At 35.3% G+C, this 16,873-nt stretch overlaps 1 protein-coding gene across 1 annotated transcript in view; it reads left to right on the forward strand.

Moving 5' to 3' along the window:
• The window catches only part of ZDHHC17 (zDHHC palmitoyltransferase 17), a 78,588-nt gene that overhangs the window by 57,365 nt on the left and 4,350 nt on the right, over nt 1-16,873 (forward strand). Inside the window, exons 11-16 of the mRNA XM_076333325.1 lie at nt 4,342-4,466; nt 7,751-7,813; nt 9,122-9,215; nt 13,219-13,302; nt 13,699-13,856; nt 16,044-16,138. Of these exons, the coding sequence (XP_076189440.1) occupies nt 4,342-4,466; nt 7,751-7,813; nt 9,122-9,215; nt 13,219-13,302; nt 13,699-13,856; nt 16,044-16,138 (619 nt within the window). The remainder of the gene's footprint in view (nt 1-4,341; nt 4,467-7,750; nt 7,814-9,121; nt 9,216-13,218; nt 13,303-13,698; nt 13,857-16,043; nt 16,139-16,873) is intronic.

Below are 16,873 nucleotides of genomic sequence, written 5' to 3' on the forward strand. Positions count from 1 at the left end.
TAGTGCCTGTCATGTCAGAATGTTCTTATACTGCTCTGTTTTTCTACGATGTTAGGGTTTGCTGTAACCGAAAGTATTGACCTTTTTGTTTTGTTTTGTTCAACCACTTCCATTCGGCGCAAATGGGAGCGTGCAATTTTCATTACTTCAGCTTTTTTGGTATAGCATACTACTTGCAATGCTGAGATAATGAGAATTTATAATTTTTAAAATAATTTATTGTTGACTAATACTGTATTGATTATCTTATTTCAAATATACTTCATGTATTGATGGGCTTTAGGTGAAAGGAAACAACCACTGCACACTTTTTCAATTAGGGATCATTTTAAAAACTGGGTGTAAGAGAATTCATGATGATTTTCATGCTTTCACAAAGCTGTTACAATAGCATAGTGTTTTAAAAACTGTAACAAGCCAATTGGTACAGTTAAGCATTTAAAACAAAAAACCCCATTCATATTACCAAAATTAGCTTCAGGAAAACAGCAAAAAGCCTTGTATGCATAAAGAAAGAAGGCAGCAGCCATGTTTCTAGAGGAACCAAAGACCCCAAAAAACCAAACCCCAGGCCCAGCTATCCAGAACTTCTGTTCCTGTGTCTAAATACTTTTTTGAAATTAAAAAAAAAAAAAAAAAAAAAATCTGGGGTGGGGGGAGATGGCAGTGAACGAATTGTTTTTGCAAGCTAAGGGATTTTTTTTATGTTAGATAGAAGATGGAGGTAGAGAGCTTTTGCAGAGCTTCAGTTGATTAAAAATGGATTTTGTCTAATAAATGCCTAGTCAAATAAGGCTTCTTGTGTAGCTATCTGCTGTTATCTACCTGGACTCTTGGATCCAGATGTACAGCTGTTATGAATTGGCAGGTTCATTAGCACGTATTGATCTCTGACAGCTTACACTGGCTGCAGATTTTTCTCTTTAGGAGAAAAGGACTTTATTACTGGATTTGTAGTTAGTGGAAGGGAGCATCTTGGTATATAATGGGCATTTTGGCTTGGTTTCAGACTCTTGTATGACATGTAGCTGTGATAGCAGGAAGCTGCATGTGTTTGGGCCCTTTTAAATAGGCTGCAGTTCAGGATGAAAAATTAGCTCATCTCATGTTTACCCCACTCATGAGTTGTGGGGTGCTTGTTGGGTTTTAATTTTCTTTTTATTGAGATGGTCTTTTTGATTCCAGGTGGCTTCCTGGAATAATTTTCAGCCTGTTGTACTTGTTCTAATAATTAAAGGATATTGATTAGGACTAAAAGTAGGAGGTGTTTCATGGGTGTTTCTGCTTTGTCTCTCACAGTGAAAACTGGGGAAACCTCATAAAAGACAGCAAATTGGTGACAGGGCAGAAGGTGAATGCCTGCTATATCATGCATTTTGCAGCCCTTAATAATACGGTAATGTATTTTTCCTTGCGTAGTTGTAAATGAGGATGTTAGGACAAAATGAGGTGCTCTCTCTGGAGAACCGATTCCCTACTCTGTAGCTAATGCAAATCTTGCATTTTTCTTGCATATGGAGAGTTTTGAGAGATGTCTGTGATGCAAGTTGCTAAGATCTCTTTGGAAGTAAACTTCAGAGGGGAGTTCACCATAATTTTAGATAACCCTAGTGTGGGCATCCATATCTAAGTTAGTTGTTTAAGCTCTCTTCATAGCCATTGGAGAAAAATAGCCACTTGTAGGGCACTGCTTCTCTGACTTAAATATGTTGATACTGAACATAGGTTGGACATGGCTTTTTCCTTTCTGTTGCGTATGAAGGCATATTGAGTCATTTAAGGTAGGTGAGTTGTTGCCAGATGCCAGAAATATCCTGGAGAAGATAATTGTAATTTTCCTTTCTCGTTTAAAGTCTGGTTGGTTTTCATCCCTTCTCCCCAGTTTTGCTTAAAATTTAGGAGAAGTGGGGTTTTGAAGACACTAATGAAAAATACTGCTGACTCTGTCTTTCTCCATTTATAGCTGAATAGAGGTCATCTATACTTTACTTTCTCATGTAGTCTCTTGACATCTTCCATCCTCAGCACAGAAGTACCTTACCTGCCACCATTTACACTGTCAGCATTGCACTCATCTGACACCACCGTGATAAAAGGAAAGGCAAAACTTAGACTCTGTGGGGAGTCTCTTATGCTCTCCCTGTATTTTATGGAGTAAAATGGGGGAGAGGTAAGTTCAGCAAAATTCTGCGTACTGAATTCCTACTCATGTGGCTTGGATCCATGGACAGCTTCTTTATCACACAGGTTGTCCAAATTTTAGTCAGTAAAAAAAAATTCCAAAACTTTAAGGTTATAAAAACCCTTTTAATGGGTAAAAAATAAATTGTCTTTCCCCCTATCTTCTTTAATAGTCTAGACATGACATATGATAATTAGGAATGGGTCATATAATTTTTTTCAATTGTATATTTATTGTTTGTAACAGACCTCTGATTAAGATATTTTTAATAAAAAAAATTTTCACTGTTGTGGCAAAATCCCCGTGATACTTTTAGTATTCTAAGGAAAATGTAATTTTCTCTAGCTATACAAATAAGTTGAACCAGCTTATTCATGGCAGCAGGTAATTTTAGAAGAAACAACTTGTTAGAGGAAAGATTAATTAGCCTTTAGTGAGTTAATACTAACATTCTACTATATAAGGTACATAATTAAAATTTTAACCTAACTTGCCAATATTTTTTAATTAGAAATTCACAGCCAATTCCTTCCCCCAACAGAAGAAAAACAAAAGTTATTCGGGATACGTGTCACATGAACAATGAGGATTTCTTAGCATTTCAGAAGTCAAAAAGAGGCCTTACTTGTATTTATTCTTATTTCATGGTTCTTTCACATCAAAAGAGTAGTGTAGAAGGATTTGAGATACTGTTATTCTATAGAAATTCTGTTTTTTTCATTTAATATTTGCTTGTATGTCTACCATGTAGATTTGCTTATCAATGGTTTACGTAATTTTTTTCTTAATACCGCTTAATGCCCTCAATAAACACTTTTTCCAAGAATAGAGTCAAACAGAATAGAATATACTTGTAGATATATAGTAGAATATATTAGAGCATCTATTCTAACTTCAAAATCCAATTTTTTCAAAGCATGCAAAACATGTTTTAGAATTTTTACTGTCTTTAGAGTATTACCTACCAATTCAGTACAGATTGCCACATAATGCCAGTTTTTAAGTCTTATATGCAGGGTTTTGTAATGCAAACACACAATATATTAAACTTTACTTACAGTAGAAATTCTAATGACTACCGAAGTAGAGAGAAATATTCATCCAAGTTACTCAGAATATAGTGTAATTTGGGTGCGTAGTGATCTGTGACTGAGCAATACATGTCCTTTTTGCCTGGATAGTACTGTAGAGGCTTCTGCCACCACAGCTTTGTCAAATATGGCATCTCCTTGCAGTTACGACTGACAGCTGACAGGTATCTTTAGTCGGGTTGGTCAAGTCTTTTGTCGGTTTATTGGAGTAAATAATTTTCCACCTTTTGTGGAAGAGGCACGTCTGAAGTATTTTGTTTTTCAACATCGTTGCTAAGAAATATTTCAATTCTGTGAAGAAACGTCAAGTGTTGTAAGACTAGGCATGTTATATGGCAAGTCATTCATCACAGGAAATATATTTTAAAACTAATGGTTATTTTCTGTCTTTATATGGTAATTGATTTTATAAACACTTCCAGAGAATACTAAATCCTGTGGTTTTGTAAGTATTAGATGTATTAGTATGTTAAAAATAACTTTCATTGATGTAAAATATGGGTATCGCCTTATAATAGGACCAGGTTTCAGACAGTACCTTTCTTGGAGATAAGTGGTGTTGAGACGTGACTGCCACACAGCAGTGGTCGTTGCAGCACAATTCCTTCTATGGCTAGAAACAGTCCTTCCTATGATCTAACGGGAATGTCCAGCCACTGAAGACATAGGCAGTCAAATGACTGTCTTATAAATAGAACTCTGAAATGTTTATTGTGAAAACAGGAAATACTTTTAAGAAGATAAATTTAACGGAATTTAATTTATTTAAAAGGGAAAATAATTACAAAAACTGAAGTATCGTTATTCGTTCTTTAGAAGGGTAAGTGCTTTAGAAATGCCTCATGGAGAACAGCATTTTAAAAAGTAAGTTTTCAAGTTTTTAAGCAATAGGAAATACTGAGTACCAAGCTAGTTCTTACAGCAATGCTGAATTTTGTTAATTCAGAAGACAGTGACTCAAGGGTATTCGTAAAAACTAGATTTATTTAAATTTTATTTCAGAATTATCAGTGGGTATTTTCAAGGGGAAATTTGATTTTAAACTTTAGATTCCTTGACTTCAAACACATCTCAGTTTTTTCTTTATACATCTTCCATTCCTCGCTAATAGCGTTGCACTTTTCTACAATTTTGGAAAATCCTGGAAATCTGATCCAGGAATCATCAAAGCCACGGAAGAACAAAAGAAAAAGGTATGGGATATGTGAAACTTGATCTTCAGCAGCCTGCCACCAGTTGGTCAGAGTAGTTTTGCTGTTCAGTACGTGAAATCTCAATGAATTGTTGTATAACGAAGTCTAAAATTTTGAAAAGTTTTCCTTTCACTTGTCATCCAGGTTTCTTTTTTTAACATTTGGAATATATGTTCAAGTGCTTACTGGTCCACAGTTACGTTTAGGTCATTTTGAGTAACAAAATTGCAACTTAGATTTTCAAGATAAAAAAGTTGAAAAAGCAGTTGGGTGAAAATGCAAATGTGAAATTTCAGAATTTTTCCGTGCTGAAACAAATGACCCATTGTGAGATAAGTGTTAGTTAATTTGATTCTAAAAAAAATTCCAGACTTCAAAGCACCTCTAGTTTTCCTTAACTTTGTGTCTAAAAGTATTAGACTGACTGAGGATAAAAATAACCAAACCCCAGGCAGTCTGGGATGGATTTCTTTTTTTTAATTTTGGTGATGATCTAATGATATCTTTCTAAGACTTTATAACACTATTGTTAGCATTTCTAATTTTTTGTTGTTGTTGAAGTACATTGTCCTCAGCAGCCAAACTCAGCATTGAATATTGCAAAGTCGTATAAGCAGCAGAAACATTTTGTTTGTTTTGTTTTGGGCAAGTTTCCTAGAAGCTCACATCCCACCAAAAGTGAGTTTTGTGCTTCTACTTCACGCTCATTTGTGAAAACACCTATGTGGATTGAAATCTGACGCTTGGAATTATGGCCTTGTGTAGTGATAAATACTATAGCCTTTAAAAGATGGTTGTGATAGCCTAAGTGATTTTTATTTTTTCCAGTAGATTATTACTGAGTTGATAGTCAATGTGCAGATCTACTTTTGCAAATTCCCTGTTATTGCAAATTTGCCAAAGTAAGTTCCAGACTAAATTCTCTTTCTTCAACTGGACTAAATAGAAGAGTTGGCAACTGCACTTTGGTTTGGATTCAGCGAATTGCATAAATATGCAATTCATTTGATCTGTTTGCTTAAGTAGTTAAGTGTGATTACAAAAGCCTTGCTGAACTCGATAGGAATTGTAAAATGCAACTTCTTCAGTCAGATGCATACGGCTATGAATGTTTTGGATGTCTTACATTGCAGCTAACCAAATTGTGAAATGATCTATTATCAGGGGCATAAACCACTGTAGGGTGCGTGTCTTACCTTTGTGCAGTGTACTGCTTTCGCATGTTTTTGTAATTTGTCTCCAAATGTTTTAGGTTGAGTTAGCCTTTAGCTTTGGAATAAGCAACCAAAAAGGTTCTTGTAGTTGCAGATGACCAAGTTAAGTATGTTTGGAAGTATGTAGTAAGCAACAATTTCAGATGTTTATTCTTCCGATATGTCATGCCCTTTCTTCTGTGTTACAAAATAACCCGAGTCACTCTTAACATAAGTAAATAAATAATAAATAATTCCAAATTTTCAAAATCAAATATTAATAGTTCAAAAGCACAGAAAATAGACCCAATGTTTGTAAACCACAAAAATGTGGCTCTAACTTGAGTACTCCTGGGTGCCTATGCTATAATTTCTAAGGAGACTTATTTAAGTGGTTTATCAGCTCTTGTTCAGCTCTGTTTTCCTGAGCTTTGGGGTCTTGCTTGTGGACAGTACTGAACTCCAGTGCTGAGCATCACAGCATGTACATTTCCTTTGTTCATCCTTTCATTAGTCTGTAGTGTAGTGTATACTCCCACAGAAATTGTCCAAAATATATTAAGGTATCAAAAACTACATCAAAAGCATTGAAATCATGGTAGATATGTCTTGTTGGGTTTTTTTTTCCTTCTGTTCATCTGGTTTATTTAGAAAAGTTACTCTTGTGAGGGAGGCTCTTTAATTTCAAGTCCTGTAGTGGGAAATGCTGTTGGAGCAGTGAGGGATGGTGGAGGGGGATGAGAAAGGGATGTAGAGTACTGAAGTTGGCAAGGTGCAAGAGGGACATGGAAGGGCTTGTGAATGGCAGTGGTAGGCTGGAGAAGGGATCTCAAGGGTTGCAGTGGTGGAGGCAAGAATACTGGGCCAATAGCAAATGGAAATACAACAAGCGAGGAGGAAAAATAGTCCAACTTTCAGAGCTTAGAAGTGTTAGAAAACTGTAAAGATTGTTCCTTATTTACCTGAGATCAGCAGGGAAAGCATTAAGACACTGATTTACGCCTGGACTGTTGACTGTAGCTTTTACTGGTTACTTTGAGGAAAAGTTTCCATAGATTTTTTTCCTAACCAGTTATTAAGAGTAGTATTTTGGAGGAAAACTTCTGCGGCTTCAGTCAAGATACCCACCTTAGTGGTCATCATCTAATTAAGGAAGTTATCTTTATATTACTATGGTGAGAAAATAGTTGTAAGGACTATTTTATTGCTTCTGTAGTTAGAAACCACCTTGGTGCATAAGATATACATGGTTTGAAAGGGACCAGTAGATTAATCTATTTGCCATTAGGCTATTTATGCTGAGGTAATTCCTTGTGGTTCAAGGAAGGCTATTCTGGCAAAAGATGTTTTCAGGATATTTTCCAGACATTGCAAATGTCACTTAAGTCTCATGCAGCACACATTTCAGCTGCTGAATTTTAAAACTTGTTGGAAACCATTTAATGGAATACTAGGTTCTGACAATGAAGTGGGTACTGAAGGAGTGTACAAAATAAAAAGAGCTATCTTTAGTGTGAAGGTATAGGCATGCTTTAACTGATACCTACTTCTGTGTATCACTTGATCCGTAAGTATAGCGTTATATGTAAGAGGAGATTTGGTTTGCATTATTTATTTTCTTTCTTGAAGCTTCAACGTCTGAGGAAAGAGGTGAATATAGATTTAAAGGTTTTGATGGGATACCTCTGGAGGGAAAGTTCGTGGTTTTAGACTGGCTGATCCTGCTACCTAGTTTTATTTGTGTTCTTGTTTAGAAATTCAGCTGCATTAATTTTGACAACAGGTTAGTCAAACTGTTGCAAACTGGTGGATGTATCAAAATTAAGATAAGCTTGCTTTTTCTCTAATTAAACCTAGATAGAGTAGGGATAAGTATAAGCTAGAATTAATTTAGAAGCAAATGTGCATATTGGTTTAACAAAGTAGGTTTAAAATCAGTTTCAGCTGAATTTAAGTTGTTCCTGTGTGTGGAAAGTACCTGAAATGAATAGAGTTCATAACCCTGGGTCTGAGAAGCAGCTATTACAATGGTTGTCAGCATTTGTTTATATGCTAAATTCTAATTTTTTTTTTTTCCTCTTTTTTCTTCAGACAATAGTAGAACTTGCAGAGACAGGAAGCCTGGACCTCAGTATATTCTGCAGTACCTGCTTGGTAGTGTATTTTTTAATCAATTGCAGCACTGATTTGTTTTTTGGTTTTTGGGGGTTTTTTTAATGCTAGGCCAAAATGAGATGTTCCTATACTGAACACATTTTTGGCCTTAATAATGCAATTTCAAGGGCAGGATTTATTTGTAATCTTTAATTTAAGTATTGTTTTCAATAAATAATATATCCATACACAAAAAAAACCCCTGCAACAATAAGAGGAAAAAAAGATGATCACTGTGGAAATAACTTGCCAGTGTCAAAATCCAAGTATCCAATATATCTACCAAGATGGTTGGTTATACACCTAACAAGTTATGAAAATCACAGGTGACATTCCACCACCTCTGTAACTCACAGTAAAATTATGTGGTGCTTCTGGTAAAATATTGTGTATATCTCAATTTGGCAGTAATCGGCGGGGGAGGGGAGGGAATCTTAATTTTTGTAAAGTTTGTCAAATTGCAAGCAAATACTTTTCTTGGACTGGTTAATACTTAGTTTCACCACAGAAAATTTAAAAGGAAATAACTGCTTAAGGAAAAAAAAAAGTAACCATAGTAAATGTAATATGTTTCTTTTTTAGAAAGTTAACTAATAAATATAAAATTATCAGGGTTATCAGTGTTACACTATAATGCTCTGACCTATGTAGAACATGAATGATGTTAATATTCCCAAAATCGAATCTGGAAAATTATGTATAGATGTGGCACCTTAAAAATTACGTGTGTGTGTATATATGTACATATCTCAGAACTCTTAATATCAGGGGTTTTTAATTGCCGTTTTAGTTTTCTTTGAGAACAGTACCTTTTAAAAAAAAATGTTGGGAGTAATTTAGCATTTTAAGTTCCACCGAGTTCCACTTGTTGAGTCATATTCTTGTCTTTAGAAAATAAGCTGGAAGAGTTTACGTTAGAGCTCAGTTATGAATGATACTGACAGAATCGTGGAACACAAACGCATTCTGTATTTTCATTGTTAAAAAGCTGAAATGAAACTGGTTGCTATACAAAGCCCAATAGCTGGAGGGGATAGGAGAAATTTGTATGGGGGAAAAAGAATCCTTTATGTAACAAAAATAGTGTGAAAATCATTTCAGTGAGGTGGTATAGATGTGTTTGTTAAATAGTGTATAGATTAAGCTTAATAGCTAAGATTGCTTTAAAAATTAGCATCGTTTGAAGTTTTCTAAGGGGTTAACAATAGAAAAATCAATTTACATTTAAACTGAGGGGGTTTTTATATATATATAAAAAATATGTCAGGGTTTTTTGCTATTCTAAACAAATGTTAATAACCATTACAGATACGGAAGCCAGTGAGGTCCAAACACTGTGGTGTATGCAATCGATGTATAGCGAAGTTTGATCACCACTGCCCGTGGGTGGGTAACTGTGTAGGTGAGTAATTTGCTAAAATACAAGGTTGTCTTAACAGATGAAGAAGGGAAGATCGACCCTGGGTGTTGTGCAGGGTTTTGTCTGTTCTCATTTCACGGTGAAAGTGACTTGGCTGCTGCCAAAGTCTGAAAAAAACTGTTGAGGATTTTTGGTAGAAGGAAAAACCTCTTCAATATTGAGCTTAATTTTTTTTTTCTACATGCAATTCTCTGCATTATTCTCATTTGTATTGTCTGTTATCTACCCTTCCTCAAAATTGTTCTGTGTCTAATTCAGTTTCCTATCTATACATTTTTATTACATAAACTCTAGTAATTAAAAGATGCAAAGCTTAACTGCTTTTTAATGTTTGCAGAAAAGGCACGTACCGATTTCACAACTGACTATTATCCATTACATAAGATAAAAATTTTCATCTTTACCAATAATTTTCAGTAATTTAATGGGAAAGTATACGTGTTCAAAAATGTCATGATTTATAGTAGTTAGATAGAGAATGACTTCCTGTTGAGGTATTTTCTTTTTGATCCCCCAGGTAGTCATTTATTCTCCCCAGTGATGATGAAAGGAGCAGATATAGAACAGGAATAAAGTCTCTAAATACTATTATTCCCTGTCATACTTCTTGAGAAACTTACTTGAAAGCCATTACTATGCAGGGAGTACTGAAGACTTCACAGCTAGGAAATGAGTGCAGCTTGCTTCACTGGTTTACTTTTTTAGGACACAAGCAGGGGTAACTTTAATCTTAGGGAGGAATTAGGACCTGGATTCATTGACAGCTGACAGCCAATAAATGCTTCATTGTAGTCCTTCCAAATATATATAATAATGGATAGTCACACTAGTTTGGTCTTACGATCAAGAGTAAAATAGTCAATGCTGGCATTTGAATTGTAATAGAACATCACTGAAGTATCATTGAGATGGACTTATATCACTCCCTTCTATTTTGTATTTCCTACTGGTGTTACTACCTGAGCTACTTTTGATTTATGTTTTAGATGTTTTACAATGAAGGACTAAGAAATTTTTAATTAAAACAGGCAGGGAGGCATGGGCTCAGGTTTTGGAGAGTGTTTAGTGACAGTTTGTTTTGCAAGAGTGTTGAGGAGTACTTGTCAATGGGACAGAAAGATCCAGTATTTTAATCAGTAACTGGAAAAGTATAAAAAATAGATGGGGGGGAAAGACCTTAGTTTGTGTGTAATAAGAGAGTATGTGAGTAATGGGATTAAGTTAGGTGGAGGAAGTGGTTTTTGAAAAACAATGGTGATGGAAAAGCAGAATCGTCTTTACTCGTGGTCTTGTACAGATTGGGATAACTGGAGGTAAAAGTAAACATTAGGACGCTTGAAAGTAGGCTGGGAAAAAAGCATTAGAAATCACACTATGGGAACAGCCCTGACCTGGAGGGAGTGGTGGTCTAAATGACCTTATATGGCTTTTCTGTCTCTCAGATTGGTACATGGTGACTCTGAGCATACGATTACAAAACAGAATCCATTCTTAAAACAGCATTCATGGTATGTTCGCCAAAAAGGGAAACATGAATCACGCCTTTCTGGAAAGGTGGAATTTGGAGATGTTTTATGTAGTGTTCCTTTGAATGTGTTAGAAGGGTAAGAATTTTACTAAAGATAGGACTGAGAAATATTGTACGAGTGTGTACAGACGCTCTAACATAAATCCTTTGGGGATAAAACTTGCCACATAAAGAGATTGAGAGAGAATATTTTTACGACTCTGAAGAGGTTGACAAAAAGTGCAGACTATTTGAAAAATAAATAAATTGGCACTTGGGGCAAATTATTTTCCTCATAGCCGCAAAATTTTAGTTACAATTACAGTGAGCGAGTCTCTCTAAAGGTGATTATACCTGTCTTTTTAATGGAGTATCAAAATGGCATGATGTTTTTTACAGTGGGTTGTTTGAAGATGAAAAATAAGAGATCTTATTAAACTTGTAGTTACATTTCAAACACAAACTGCAGACTTGCAGCAGAAAATCAGTTTTCAAGTAATAGCATGAAAGGAGCTAGAGCCAAATTTTAAACCATTGTGTCACATGGGTTATGCTGACGTTGTACTGAATTATTGTTCTGATAGCAGTGACTCAGATGGTAGGTCTTGTGTATATGAGAAATTATTTTACGGTTTAGAATAATGATCACTTTTCCCCCCCAATAAAGATTCTTCTCCAAGGAGCTAAAAGTAGGAAAAATTAAGAAATTAACAAACCATCTAAATCATGCAATATGACTCCATCAGTAAAAAATCGGTTATCTTTATTATATGTTATTACTTATATATAGTATAAGCACAACCATATAAAAGAAATTAGCAACAATTCTTACAGCATTGTTTTAACTGTGGAGGATAACTGGCTGTGTTCCTGCCAGCCCAGGGTGAAACTGTAGAGAATAGTGCTGTGTTTTGCCCAGTCTTATTTAAGATACAGAAGAAAGGCAGTTTCTCTGCTTTCTTTTTCCAAAGTCTTTTTTTTTAACTGTGACCAAGATCGTACCTGTCTCATTTATAGTTTTAAATGCTACACGTATGTTTTTACCAAATACAGACGGATTTCCTGTTAAGCAGAATTTGGTGTAGTATCATTGAGGATGCTGCTGAAAGGAGCATCTCATCAGATGCCTCTCAGATGAACCTCTAGGTCACTGTTTCACTTCGATTTTTTTAAAAAGATGTCTTTTATGAAACTTAACAGTTCTGAAATTTAGAATGCAAATGAAAATGATACCTTAGGGACATTCCCAACACTGTTTCTCATACGCTTTTAGGTGATTGAAGGCAATGTTACAACATATTCTGTGTCTTGGGACTTGTTTGATTTTTCAAGGAAATGTGTTTAGTCTAGCTTGTGTTGTATGTGTATTTTTCCTCATCTCTTATTTATATAGTCTTTCAGTTCACTTGATAAAAGCACTTGATTATTTTCTGCCTCCAGAGGATGCTCTTGTTTTAGCAGGCAAAACATTTGACATAATGAAGAAGTAAATGCTGTGCTGGTAGATGATGACAGCCAAATCTTTTGTAGCCCATTATCATCTCTGTGGGTTTAGTTTACAGCCTAGAGCTGTTGGAAGGTTGCAACGGTGGACATATTTTACAAACAGAAGGAAGGCTGAGTACTTCAGAATTATGATGTACTCACATAAGAGGCACCTTTTTAACTCTATTAATGTTAAAAATAGATCAGTCTTTTAGTAATTGAATTTTCTTGCATTTAAATTCTGTCTTAAACAGAATGGGTTTTATCCTATCCGTTATTTTAGCCAGGTCGTTAGGCCTCGTCTGTTCAGTTACATGTATTTGTTTTACAAGTTCTATTAGATATTTTATTTTTAGCTAGCTTCATCAAGCAGGCTTAAACCTAAGTTGTGAGTTAGCTTATTATCACGGGAGGTTGTATATTTATTCATATTTCTATTTCTTTTGAGAAAGTGAACTCTGCAGTCTTGACAATTTTTTAATGGAATTTTAAAAATATTTATTGATGTGTAATTCCTGGCTGTTCAGGGCTCTGCAACAGCTGTTACCAACATTGTTCTAAATATTGTCTATTATTTTTAAAAAATTATTTAAAATTAAATTTATATAAAATTATATAAAATAATTTAAAATTAAAATTTAAAATTATTTAAATTTAAATAATAAAAATTATTTTAAAATTATTAAAAAGCAATAATTTTATTAGCTCATGAAGAGGTTACAAATGAAATGCATTTGTGTGAATTGCAGCTGTAATGTGACAAAAATTGAAGAAAATAAAATATTGCTTTGTTGTCTCAGAAGTAAGAAAAAAAAATATAAGTAAACCAGCTAATTTCACTGTCTTGAAGTTATATTGGCTTAATATTGGAGGGTAATGTTTCTGTGTATGGTAAGAAGCAGTACTTCTAAGCAAGCAATTAAATTTTCTGATGTAGTGTTGTCTGTCTTCTGAAAGTGTTGTAATTTGATCCTTGTTGTTGTGCAACTTCAGGAGCAGGGAACCATCGCTATTTTATGGGATACCTGTTCTTCCTGCTTTTTATGATCTGCTGGATGATTTATGGATGTATCTCTTGTGAGTAAATGTGGTTTTTTTGCTTTTTTTTTTAATTGCTTATAAATATTTTGTTTATCTCCTGGTGTGAACTTTTACAGATTTCTGCCTTATCAGAGTTTTGGATATTTTTATTCTGGAATTGAACTGCATATTAATAATTGACTGTATTGGATATTTTGAGTTAGAAGGTGATGTTTTTCTTGTCCTAGATTTTTTTTCTTCATCACAGCCAAGTATGTGCATATGTCATGTATTCAAGGAGTTGGGAAAGGAAGAGAGAGCAAGTAAAACTATTTTGGCACGTTGTCATTTTCTTATTTAATTTAATACATTCTAATGTGGGCATTATGTTGATGTGCAATAAAGATATCTTAAATCTTCTGTATGGTTTTTGACGCTTTGGTTTTTCTCTAGACTGGGGTTTCCACTGTGAGACAAGTTATGCAAAGGATGGATTTTGGACCTATATTACACAGATTGCTACCTGTTCTCCGTGGATGTTTTGGATGTTTCTAAACAGTGTTTTTCACTTCATGTGGGTGGCTGTGTTACTCATGTGTCAGATGTATCAGGTATGGAAGAGCACTTCATTTGTAATACTGAGTCTTGGGAGTGACATATGAATATAAAATAGTTCTGTCATTTAAATTTTAATGTTCGTTATGCAAGACCAAGTGTTCAGTCTTTCAGCCACACTGGAGGAGGCAGGCATGTGTTGTCTCTGGATATTGGGCATCATTCACTTCTCATTCACTTGTGGGTTTTGTTTTTTTTTTTCAAGAGGTTAAAATACCTACCTCCCACTTTCCATTCTCAGAATGACAAAAAGGCAAAACAGGCCAGAGAAAGGCAATAAGGACTAATAGAGGATAAGATCTGTGGGTCGAACTTGGAATAATGCAGTATGTCATTAGCAGAAAGAGGGTGGTAACTTCAAAGGGGATGCAATAATTTCTTACACTGCTTCAGTGTGATTTGTGATCACATTACTGTAATCTGACCAAACCCAAGTTTTTCTTTATCCTTTTCAAGGAAAGACAAGTCATACTGAAAGCCTTTCAGTATGACTTAAAAGTCTTTCAGTATGACTTGTCATTAACGAACCGTGAGACTTACCAATTTAATCTTTCCAGAGATCGTGGAAATAAATTTCCTGAAAAGCTTTACCTACACCTTAGCGGAATATTTTTAAGTTTTGTCCTCCTTTCTCTACAATATTGATCATTTGCAACATACATCAATTTCAAAATCTTGTATCTGTGAGCGAGAGCCTTTCAGTCTTTTAGAGGTCTTTCCTGCCCAAGACAAATGAGCAGAGGAACTACGTGTATTTTAGGTGTCTTTCAAAGCAGTCTAACCCACCAGACTTCTATAGCAGAATAAGCATGTAGCTTGCCGGAGAGCCTTCCATCATACTTATATCACGATCCATTAAGTTCCCCACTGAGGATTCCTGTTAATACGATCTGTGTACAGATGAATCTTTGAATTATGCCACGTGGAAAAAATGTATCTCATAGTATTTTGTATCATTAGTGTAATTAAGCAAAATAATTCTAGCATTTGACTTTTTCACTAATCCTGGAAAAATGGAAACCAAACTCACAGTCATATTACTAAATTTCCTAAGAGTTTTACTCACAGAAAACTTAGGATTGTTCTTGACAAATCTCTTTGGAGTTTGCTATAATGATGGAATTGATAAAGATATTCTCTAATTTGCTTCTTTTGGCTTGCAACTGCACAGTCCCTCCTCTTGCTGTTTGGTGTTGTTTTTTTTTCTCTCTCTCCACCATCAAGTTTGGACTTGTCCTTGTTATTGAACTGGCCAGGGTTATTGCCAAAACACTACCTACTATCTTAGAAAAATAATTTAAAACCTTTACTTCCTACTTCATAAGTTGGCCATTGAGAGCCCATTTATGTACGTAGACATAAAACTTCACTGCGTTTCACGGAGGCGAAGAAAATGCTTGAGATACTAAGTACATCCAAATTGAGGCAAGCCAGCCCAAACTTAACTTTCTCAATGTTCTTGCTTTTGTAACATGCAGCAGAGCTGACTTTTTATATTTCACTAGGAATGACAAGACTTTATCTTCCTGTAGTATAAGGCTGCTAAGGGAGTTCTCACATTTTTGTTTCCAATTACATCGCATTACAGCATACGCTGGTTTTACATAAGATACCCTTTTAGGCTAATGCAGTTGGAAAGCTGTTAGAGAAAATCATAGCCTTTGGGCCAAATGATTCTGTAAAAAGGAAAATACACAAGCAACAACAACGAAAAACCCCACTCTTTTTCTGGTCATCTTTTTGTCTTGTGGACAGAAAAGTTATGTTGCTGCAACAAATTTATAAATGGGGAAGAATATATTACTGGAGCTATAACCAGAATGTCAAGAGGAAAAGAAAGTGGTTCAAGTGCTGTGTAAAGTAACTCCTGAATCTATTATTTACAGTACATTTCAGCTGACAATACAGTAAAGGCATCTCTTTATTATGAACTGAGAAGTCGCAGTTTATTCAGTGATCGTGATTTATTTCTGCACTTTAGAAATGCAACTTTTTGCGCAATCTGGTACAGCTGTTGTATGGTGTTTTATGTTGCGACCTCATAATTTCCCCAGACAAAAATTCCTTCAAAAGAAGGAATATAAAACAGTAAATTTGATCCTCCTTTTTCAGTCTGGCTTATGCAGGGCTTGTTTGCATGTTTTCACATGAGCTAAATTGCTTGCTCTTTTTCCTGTCTTCAGATATCTTGCTTAGGTATTACTACAAATGAAAGAATGAATGCAAGAAGATACAAGCACTTTAAAGTTACAACCACATCTATTGAAAGCCCATTCAAGTAAGTTTTAAAGTGTAAACATATTTCTTATTTGTGTAGCCTTGCATGTGTTTGAATTGTGCAGCTTGTTGAAACAGAACATAGCTAAATACTCTTAAAGTATTTTCACTTCTTGGAATGCTGACTCTGTCAGCTATTTTTACGGTAACACATTCTATCCAGTTATAAAGGAAGTGATAAACGTTTTGTAGTGCCTCTAGACAGGGATGCTTAAACACAGAAAATAATGCTTTCCAGCGGTGGTCATATTTTGCTGTGGAGTTTATGGGGATATAATATCTTCTTTATAAATCAGATGCCCAAACCAGAGGTAGTTGCTTATTGCATGGTGTCGATGTTGACCTGGATCTTCACTTCCACACCGGGCACTTTCTCCTGATTGATATTTAATGTGCTGTTGAATTTGCTCTGTGCAGTAGCTCCCCTTGCTCTCTTTACTGTGAGAAAAGAGGCAGCACTTCCTTGCTGCTCAGGAGGAAGAGCATGGGCAAAGCTATTGGTGGGGAAGGGAGCAGGGTGTCCCAGGAACTGAAGTGGGTGTTGCATGGGTGAGACGTGGGCTTTTGGGTATCAGTATGTAAAGGGTAGGTTGGGATTCTGGTTTCTGTAGTGATGAGGGTGCAAGCTGAGAAGAGGGGCTTGGGGATGATACAGCACTGGGATGGGAATATGGCGGCATGGAGCAGCTTATGGAGCCAAAGCAGGAAATAAGTGAAGGCATGAGGCTGGAATATT

This window comes from Aptenodytes patagonicus, chromosome 1 (assembly GCF_965638725.1).
Source record: "Aptenodytes patagonicus chromosome 1, bAptPat1.pri.cur, whole genome shotgun sequence".
Taxonomy (NCBI): domain Eukaryota; kingdom Metazoa; phylum Chordata; class Aves; order Sphenisciformes; family Spheniscidae; genus Aptenodytes; species Aptenodytes patagonicus.